Genomic DNA, 10,420 nt, shown 5'->3' with positions numbered 1-10,420 from the left:
CTACCCCAACCTTCAGCAACCACCACTCTGATTAGCAGCCATTAACAAGCAAGAAGACCCTCCACCAGCAAAAAGATTTCAACTCGCTGAACGCTCTGAGGATAGTTTTAGTTTTAGCAATAAAGTATTTTTAAGTTAAGGTATATACATCAGGGGTTTTTTTAGATATAATGATATTACATATTTAATAGACTATAGTATAGTATAAACATAACTTTTATGTACCCTGGGAAACTGAAAAATTCATTTGACTCACTTTACTGCAGTATTTGCTTTATTGTGGTTGTCTGGAATCAAATCCATAATATCTCCAAGGTATGCCTATAAATGGAATCATATGGTATGTACTTTTTTGTATACGACTTTTCATTTATAAGACTCATCCATATTGTTATGTGGCAATAATACATTCTTTTTCATAACTGGAGAGAAATCCATGGTATAAATATATTGCAGTTTATGTATTCTGCTGCTGATGAACATTTGAGTTGTTTTCATATTGTTAAGTAGTACAAATAAAGATGCCTTCAATATTCTTGCCTATGTTTTGATAAATATAAGCACTTATTTCTGTTAGGTATTTAGCTAAGAGTGGTACTGCTGGGTCATATGATACTTATTATTTTAGGGTTGGTAGATACTGCCAATTTTCTAAGGTCATTGTACTAACTTATATTCCCACAAAAAAATTTAAGGGAATTCCATTTGTTTCACGTTCTCACAAACACTTAGTATTGTTCTTTTAATTTGAGCCATTCTGATGAAGGTATAGCAATATTTTATTACAATTTTTGTGAACATTTCCCTTTTGACTGAGCACCTTTTTACATGATTATTTTACATGCTCATAGACATTTTGTAAAGTGCCTATTGGGATCTTTTGCCCACTTAAAAAATTGAGTCATCTTTTTCTTACTGATTTGTAGAATGAATCAGTATACCATCTGGGTCCTATGGGAGGAAGATACCAATATGAAATGACCAGTACAAGAGATACACTGGGGGCAATACCTATGAAAGAAAAAGGAGAGAGAAAGAAGAAATAGGCAGGAAGAGTTTTCAGATACAGGTCGGACACTTGTAAAAAGGGAAATGGAAGAACTGGATAGGAATACAATCAGATTGGTGTGTATCTCCAAGAAAGTCTCAGCCAGTCCAATAAGGAGCTCTGACATGATGACTCCCCATAGAGAAGTTCTGTCCTGGCTAGAGATAGCGAGCCCTTGTCCCATGACTGTGCTCATAATAGGCTAGGTGCTTCCAAGGAATCACGTGGCCTTGGCTTGCAGGCTGAGGTAGATCCTCTTTAGAAGGGAGATCTGAGCAAAGTAACTTCATGGATATCACAGAATTCTTTACCAGAAGCATGTGCTGCCAAATATGTTCTCCCCGTATATGGATTGCCTTTTTATTCTCTTAGTGGCACCTGTTAGTTAATTTTAATTAAGTCTAACTTATCTATCTTTTCTTTGGTAGTTATTGCTTTTTGTATCATGTTCAAGAAGTCTTTGCCATTCTCTTGGCTAAAATTAACAAGTCAGGAAATGACAGATGCTGGCGAGGATGCAGAGAAAGGGGAACCCTCCTACACTGTTGGTGGGAATGCAAGCTGGTGCAACCACTCTGGAAAACAGCATGGAGGTTCCTCAAAATGTTGAAAATAGAACTACCCTATGACCCAGCAATTGCACTGCTGGGTATTTACCCTAAAGATACAAACGTAGTGATCCGAAGGGGCACGTGCACCCGAATGTTTATAGCAGCAATGTCTACAATAGCCAAACTATGGAAAGAACCTAGATGTCCATCAACAGACGAATGGATAAAGAAGATGTGGTATATATACATAATGGAATACTATGCAGCCATCAAAAGAAATGAAATCTTGCCATTTGCGACGACGTGGATGGAACTAGAGGGTATCATGCTTAGCGAAATAAGTCAATCGAAGAAAGACAACTATCATATGATCTCCCTGATATGAGGGATAGGAGATGCAACATGGGGGGTTAAGGGGGTAGGAGAAGAGTAAATGAAACAAGATGGAATTGGGAGGGAGACAAACCATAAGTGACTCTTAATCTCACAAAACAAACTGAGGGTTGATGGGGGGAGGGATTGGGAGGGGGGTGGGATTATGGACACTGGGGAGGGTGTGTGCTATGGTGAGTGCTGTGAAGTGTGTAAACCTGGTGATTCACAGACCTGTACCCCTGGGGATAAAAATATATTATATGTTTATAAAAAATAAAATTAATTAAAAAAAATAATAAAGAAACAGTAAAACATGAAAAAAAAAGAAGTCTTTGCCATTCTCAAGGTCACAAAGGTATTCTCCTATGTTTTCCCCCAGAAGTTTTATTATTTTTCTGTTCACATTTAGGACTATGATCCATTTTAAATAATATTTTGGGTATATGTATATGGGGGTTAGCTTTTATTATTTTCCAGATGACAGATTTGTGCCAGCACTAGTTAATAAAAAGGCCTCCTTTCCCCCCACCACCTACAGTGCAGAATGTAATAAACAAGAGACTGTATATGTATGGGTCTGTTTCTGGATTTTCTAATCCAGCCCTTTATTCTATTTGTCTAAACTTGTGCCAGTATCACACTGTCTTAATTCCTATAGTTTTGTAATAACTTTGGATATCTGGTACTGCACATTCTTCAGCTTTATTCTTCACTACTGGCTTGGCTATTCTAGGGCCTTGGTAATTCTACATACATTTGAGAATCAAATGTATTGTCATTTCCAGCAATGCTGGGGTTTCAGCTGGGATTCATTAAACCTACGGATTAATCTGGGGAGACTTGACATTTAAACAATATTAAGTCTTTCAATCCATGAACATGGCATGTCTCTGGGGAGGAACTTCTAGGCAGATGGATAAGAAACAGCATGGCTTATGGAATATGAGAAGCTATGAAAGGTGTGAAAGCAAAGGACATGGAATGCAGAAGATGGGGCTGAAGAAAGAGATCTGATGTGCATTCATACAAAAGATTCAAGCAGTAATGGATTTGAATGGGTTTTAATGGCTTTCATGGGGGACAAAAGTATAGGTGGGCATAATAGTTAGGAGACCATTCCAGGAGTTTAGGTGAGATATGATGAAGATGTGAACATGGACAATGGCGATAAAGTGGAGAAGAAATGGACTCATATTTTATTGGTAAAATCTACAGGACTTGGTGACTGGATGCTATGGGGTAGATGGGAGATGCTGAAAGTCAAAGATGGCCCCCAACTTCCTGATCTGTATCTGGGTACCTGTATCTGGTGGTACGAGAAATATGGGGTAAGAGTAAACTTGGAAGAAAAGATGTTGAGTAGGTTGAGTATGGGGTTCCCAAGAGAAGAGTTCTTGGCACAGAGTAGATATTTGTTGACCTGAACACTAACAATAACTGAGGGCCCTTGTGGAAAAACGACATGTGCTATTCTTTTCTCTAAGCCCTAACAAGTAGCTGCTTATCATCTTTACGGTAATAAACTTTTTCCCCAGCATAAGTTCCCCCCAAATCAAAAATCACTACTTTCCTTTGTTGTTTTTAGTCCATCCAAAAAATTAAGCATTTCCTATACAACTAAAATGTTTTCATTTTTCGTATGTGGACTGAATCTTTCAAGAGGGGCTTCAGCTACTTTAGAAAATACTGAAAGGTAGGGGAGTTGGGGTGCCTGGTTGACTCAGTCAGTTAAGTGTCTGACTCTTGGTTTTGGCTCAGGTCATAATCTCAGGATGGTGAGATGGAGCTACAAGTCAGGTTCAGTGTTCAGCAAGGAGTCTGCTTCTCTCTCTCTGCCCTGACCCCAGGTTGTGCATTCTCTCTAAAATAAATAAATCTTAAAAAAAAAAAAATGTGTGTGTGTATATATATAAAATATATACATATGGGATCAAGCCCTGTGTCAGGCTCCAGGCTTAGCACCGAGTGTGCTTGGGGTTCTCTCTCTCTGCGCCCCCCCTACGCCCAGCTCTGATGCATGCAGGTACACACTCTCTCTCAATAAGTAAACACAATCTTGGGGTGCCTGGGTGGCTCAGTGGGTTAAAGCCTCTGCCTTCAGGTCAGGTCATGATCCCAGGGTCCTAGGATGGAGCCCCGCATTGGGCTCTCTGCTCTGCGGGGAGCCTGCTTCCCCTTCTTTCTCTCTGCCTGCTTCTCTGCCTACTTGTGATCTGTCTGTCAAATAAATACATAAAATCTTAAAAAAAATAAGTAAAATCTTAAAACTAAATTTTAAAATATTTAAAAACAAATAGTGAAAGGTTAAAAAAAAAAAACCTTTAAAGAGGTGAGATAGGGGCAACTGGGTGGCTTAGCACCTTAAGCAGTTAAGCTTAAGTGTCTGCCTTTGAAGGCTCAGGTCATGATCCTTGCTCAAAGGAGAGCCTGCTTCTCCCTTTTCCTCTGCCATTCCCCTTGCTTATGCTCTTTCACTCGCTCTCTCCTTTTCTCCCTCAAATAAATAAATTCAATCTTAAAAAAAATAAATAAAAAGGGGAGATAATAAAACCCATAGCTTATTCATGTGACAAATAAAAATAGCCCTGGAAGTAAATATAAACATGCTGTCCTATTAGTGAGATTTAAGTAAGTCAGAGTCTTTGAAAAATAAAAGATAGAACTTAATTAGTTCAAAATTCTGTAGTTTTAATAAATCTCTTTAGTTGCAACTTATGATTTTATAGATTGGAGTGGTTTTAGAACTGGTCTGAAGTCTGCAATTGGGATAGACTCTTGTTTGGCCCAGAACTCTTCAGTAAACAAACATTATTATCCCCTATTAAGTACAAGAGGTACATAAAACCAATCAGTTTCTGGAGGTGGAATATAAACAAATACATGCAAAATATTCTCCATTCCTATTTGTCAGTCACCTTCATAATGGATTCTTAAACATCTCGGCTCAGTTCTCCCATACAGCTCTGACATTGGGGTTGTAAGGGTAAATACAAGTCTAAAATATTAAATGAAAAAGTTTCTCTGGTTCCTGGGCTCCTGGGTGGCTCAGTCATTAAGTGTCTGCCCTGGGCTCAGGTCATGATCCCAAAGTCCTGAGATCAAGTCTCCAGATGGCCCCTGCTCAGCGGGAAGCCTACTCCTGCATCTCCCACTCCCCCTGCTTGTATTCACTCTCTCACTATGTCTCTCTCTCTCAAATAAATAAATAAAATCTTAAAAAAAAAAAATGCCCTAGTCTCCAAAAGGACAAGAAACTTCACCTCCTTTCTTTTCAATCAGCAATTCCTTTAGAAAAAATCAAAATTGTAAACGATTTCTCTCTTTGAGATGTATGGACACTTTTGAAAAATCTAAGTAAGCCTCTTGCCAGTTCTGAATCCCGCTAAGGTCTTTCTTGGGAGCCTTGAAGTTACCTCTTTGAAATGCAAGTATCAGGGAGGACGGTACTCTACCTTCCCCTCCATGTCTTTGTGGGTGTTTAAACCTCAGCTTTTGGCTTCCAGATGTAACTTCGTATCATTTTTTCCTTTGGGTAAAGACAACAGGTCTGTCATGGATTCTATCTACCTGGCTACATAAATGAGATTTTTTTTGTCTTTATAATCTCTTCAGTGCGTCACAGCATGCTTTAATGCTTATTCAATAATAAAATCGTTTCATTGTTTTCTACTTCTTGTGGAGGGTTTTTCTATTACGAGATTTTTTTTTTTTAAGATTCCATTCATTTATTTGACAGACACTAATCACAAGTAGGTGGAGAGGCAGGCAGAGAGGAGGAAGCAGGCTCCCTGCTGAGCAGAGAGCCTGATTCGGGGCTCGATTCCAGGACCTGGGATCATGATCTGAGCCGAAGGCAGAGGCTTTAACCCACTGAGCCACCCAGGCGCCCCACGAGATTTTATTTTTTTTTTTTAAATTATTTCCCTAGAACTGGATCCTCAAGTTTCCGCACTTGTACAGTTGGTTGATAATCCCCATTCCCTCTCTGCACTTGTTTTAGGCAGTAAGATATAGTGGAAAGAGCATGCCTTTAGACAACTCTGGATTTCAACTGTGCTCTTCTCGTTACCAGAACTTAACTTCTCTGAAGTATTACCTTTTATTTTTTCCTCTGAAGTACTACTTAACTTCTCTGAACTCCTATTACATCATCTATAAAATTAGAGTAATATGTTATAAATGAGGTAAATAAACTGACAGACAGGAGATTCTTAGTCCGTGAAAGCAGCAAAGTTATACTAGATGCCCTAAACACACTAAATTTTCGATCCACTCCCCCCCTTTCCTCGTGGGTATCTGTCAAATCCTCAGCTGTTTCCTAACAGCGTTTCCTTCACTAATCCTGACCACACAGCTCTATGAGGTAACGAACCTGAAGTGCCGATCTTAAAAGAGTTTGAAAAGTTTTAGGAGGTAAAGTACGTAAGGCTGACAGAGCCGTCGCAGTTCAGACCAGAACGGGGGAAAATCAGACTGCGGGGGTCCCCACATGCAAATACGTGAATTACAAACGAACACAGGCGCCGGCAGCTTCCGCACTTCCCCTCCAGGGCGCACCGGGACATCGGTGCTGCGCCGCCCGCCGGCGCGGGGGCGACGATTTGCATATACGAAATTGGGAAGAGGGGGGAACCACCCATCGAAAACCCCAGGCCGCCGTCCCCCCCGGGGCCGGGAGAGCGAGCCCCACTTCGCTGCCCGGCCCGCCCCCAAGTGCTCCCAGGCGGCCGGCCCCCTAGACGTCACCGCGCCCTCCCACCCGCTCCTGAACTTTAAACCACGCGCCTAAGAACAACCTGGGGGAGGGGGATTTCTCCGGAGTCGGCGGCTTTCGCACGCTCGGGACTGTCACCGCCCGGCTCCCAGCGTTCCCTGCGCTCCCGAAGATCCCGCCTCTCGCAGCAGCAACCCAGTCTCAGAGCCCGGGACAGCCAGGGCGGGGGGCGGGGCGCAGGTCACGGACGGGGCGGAGCGCAGGCCCGCGGGGAGGCGGTGGTGCGGGGCCTACGTCAGCCGCGGGAAATCCCCCTCCCGCCAGGCTGCCTGTCTCTAGGCCCCGCAGGCGCTCGGTCCTCGCGGCGCTCCGCCCCCTGCCCCTGGCTCCCGCACCTCCGACGGGCGAAGCCGGGTGATCCGGAACGCTAGCCTTAAGGGGGTGGGAAGGTGTGAGCCGCAAACCCCGAGGAGGGCGGGAAGGAGGAGGAGGCCCCGAGGGTGGTCAGGGGGACTGGGGGTCCCGCTGGCAGAGTCCCTCCGCCGCCGGACCGACGCGGGCTGATTGTGGCGGCCTCGGGTCAGGACACTTGGAGGGGCGGCGCGGTGAGCGGAGCCATGGCCTCGGGTGAGTGTCTCAGACGCGGGACTGGACTGCGGGAAGGACCTTGTCCGGGGGTCTTTGCAGCTCAGAGTGTCGGGGTCCCGGTTTCGGTTCTGCGCGTTCGGTCTTTAAAATCGTCTCATCTGGGGCGCCTGGTGGCTCAGTGGGTTAAGCCGCTGCCTTCGGCTCAGGTCATGATCTCAGGGTCTTGGGATCGAGTCCCGCATCGGGCTCTCTGCTCAGCAGGGAGCCTGCTTCCCTCTCTCTCTGCCTGCCTCTCTGTCTGCTTGTGATCTCAGTCTGTCAGATAAATAAAATCTTAAAAAAAAAATTTAAAAAAATTTAAAATCGTCTCATCTGGAAGATTGTCAGCCTAAAGTTACCTGGTTCGGGGGTTTGCGTGCGAAATCAAAGTAATGCTCTGTACTTTGATGCCATTATAATAGCCGGAACCTTAGAAATTCCCAGCGACTAGATTTTTAGGATTAGGGAAGTAACACGAATCTAAACGAGGACGGAGAGTTCTCATATTTAAAAATTGATTTATATTGAAATGGTGGTTTTATGTTTTAGAACAGGAATGAAGAACCTTCAGACCTCAGGAGTACTCTCCTTTTTTTAGTTTAATTTCATCAAACGCCAGGAGGTGACCGCTGATGTGTTGACAGTTGTACAAAATGAGGTGCGGCTTTAAAAGTCACCAGTGCTATCTTAACAGGTCTTAAGTGGAAATGTTGCTTCAACAAAGTGGATGATTTCTCCTATAAAGCGGGTACTTTCTAGTTTACGGAGAAGTCATTTTTTTTTTCTTTGTTGGAAGAAAGGGGGAAGGAGTATTAGAATATCCGCGCTTAATTTAAAATAGGAGTGGAAATGAAAACTTTACATCACTAATGTAACAATTCATTTTCAGTTAATAGATGCGTAAACCTCTTGCTGCGGCGGGCGGGGGGCGACGAGTTTACCAAGGAACAGGTTAGAGGGCAAGGGAGGGATCTCATATATATAGCCGTGGTTTAGATCTGCCTGTAACCTAAAGGGAAGTAAATCAAGTAGACTGTGTTTGAGTTGGACCTTTACAGGATTCCGGCAGGGTTCACGGGGCCCTTTCCCGGCAGACGGAGCAGAGGCAGGGAGGCCTGGTAGGGTAAATTAGCGCTATACTAGGAGGCTGAAGGTTTGGGGGGACTTGTTTCTGGTTGACCCGCGTCCTCCTAAGACCCTGGTTCAGTGACCCTCAGAGGCTGATGTCTCGCTGAGAAGAGGAAGTAGAAAGCATTAAAGGATTTTTTTTAAGGGGTTGAGCAGAACAATGCCATAGCTACTGCTGTAGGCCGAAAAGGAAATTGGGGTGGTTCACATGACATTTGATTTCAGTTTGTCTGTGGTTTTTTATGTGCGAATACAAGTGTAGTTTAAAATATTTCAACTTTCTCTTTACCCACTTCAGTGACCCCAAACTTTCAGATAATTTTGTAAATTTATAATTTAAAAGCACATTTAGATTAAAAGTCCAAAGATGATCTGAAATATTTGGCTAATTTATTGGTTGACAGAGATTTTGTATGAAAGTAGTAAAGAATGGTAAGCGTTATAAAAAAAGGTCAGACTGCTGCCAATTTAACCAAACTTCATTAATTTGTGGCATGAGTGTAATACTTCTAATTCTTTTAAAAGAGAAAAGAACCATTTACACAGAGGATAACGTAAGACCTAAATCATTCAAAAATGTGATACGATTTAAATTTGTTTAATGGCACTATAGTTTGTGCTGTAGTGAGGACTGATTCCCTAAATTGAAGGGGGAAAAAAATTAAAGGAACGAAAAGTTGTAGGGTAATTATCTTTTTTTTTTTTTTTTGCCTTTTCTGGAGTTACATTAAAATGGGACTATTTAAAATATGACAAGTTATTTAAATTGTAATTTAGTTGTTTGAAAACTGCCAAAGAAATTTTTAAAAAGGAATCTGGGAGTAATTTTTCTTAATCATTTGTAAAGGATTTAGAGAAGAAGAGTCAGTAAATTATAAATTCTAATTCTGTTTTGAAACAGTAATTGAACCAAAAGAGTAATGGGAAAAAAATTTTGCTTAGTTAGTTAACACTGTCTAGTTTAGATTATTTGTAGTAAGGTAGTTTTAAAACCTCAAAAAGTATTTTTATTGATTACCAGGCACTTAAGACCATTTCTTCTTTTCTCACCGGATGTCATATGTAAATAGGTATGTGTAGCCGGATTTGTTACCTGTAAAATAACAAACATGGAATGTAAAAGTAACAGATCATAATCTCATTAGCAAAATGATTTAAGTACCATGAGTAACAGGGAATTTAATTTATAGATATATAAAAATCATATATATGTGTGTGTGTGTGTGTGTGTGTGTGTATAAATATGAATGATTTTATATGATTCTAAATTTTGTTCAGGTAAATTACCAAATAAATTATTTAGGATTTCACAGATGGGGTTCTATTAAGCTGTCGTTATTGCTTTTTTTTTTTTAACTGTCTTTTAACACAATTGATTAGAACAGGTGTTGTTAAGAAAAATGTTCCCTGTCCCATGTAGGGCATGCATAGGCAGTCATTACTCTATATATATGATTTTGTTTCATTTAATGTAACCAAAATTAGCTTTTTTGTCTGAATTTAAAGCTTCTCATTGTTCCTGTAGAAAGTGCAAAATATGCTTATGCACACGTAGGTAGCTCTGTTTACTAGTAAGTATGGTAAAATATGTTTTAAAATTTGATAATTGATTTTTATTCACAGTTTTCTTTAGTATAGTTCTGTTCTGTCATATAATAGGAAGTACATGAAGAAACTTTTTGTAAACCACACTACTTCCAACTTTGGTGTAAATTTCAAGAGAACTATAAGTATTTCTCTTGAGTAAGGGGAAAAAAGATCAAGTGTAGGTATGATGCAACTTAATCATTAACGACAGAGCTGGAAGCTGGAATTGACAACTAAAGCAAAATACTTTTTTTAGGTAGAAGCCTACACACTATAAACACGAATGCTGTATCTGAAATGCCCCACATGAAATGTAGAGACAACAGCTATATAAAAGAATTAAGGTGATACATGACAGGGTAAAGGGAATGAATGAGTGAAATGGCTAGG

General features: G+C 41.1%; 1 protein-coding gene across 2 annotated transcripts in view; it reads left to right on the top strand.

Annotated features, from left to right (window-relative positions):
• The first annotated feature begins 7,032 nt into the window (after positions 1-7,032).
• The window catches only part of REL (REL proto-oncogene, NF-kB subunit), a 28,225-nt gene continuing 24,837 nt past the window's right edge, over positions 7,033-10,420 (top strand). For both annotated transcript variants that reach the window (XM_047746617.1, XM_047746616.1), the window contains exon 1: positions 7,033-7,315. In XM_047746617.1, the coding sequence (XP_047602573.1) occupies positions 7,306-7,315 (10 nt within the window). In that variant the 5' untranslated portion in view covers positions 7,033-7,305. The remainder of the gene's footprint in view (positions 7,316-10,420) is intronic.

Source organism: Lutra lutra, chromosome 9 (genome assembly GCF_902655055.1).
Source record: "Lutra lutra chromosome 9, mLutLut1.2, whole genome shotgun sequence".
NCBI lineage: Eukaryota > Metazoa > Chordata > Mammalia > Carnivora > Mustelidae > Lutra > Lutra lutra.
Note: the sequence above shows the minus strand (reverse complement) of the source record. Positions and strands in the feature narration are given on the sequence as shown.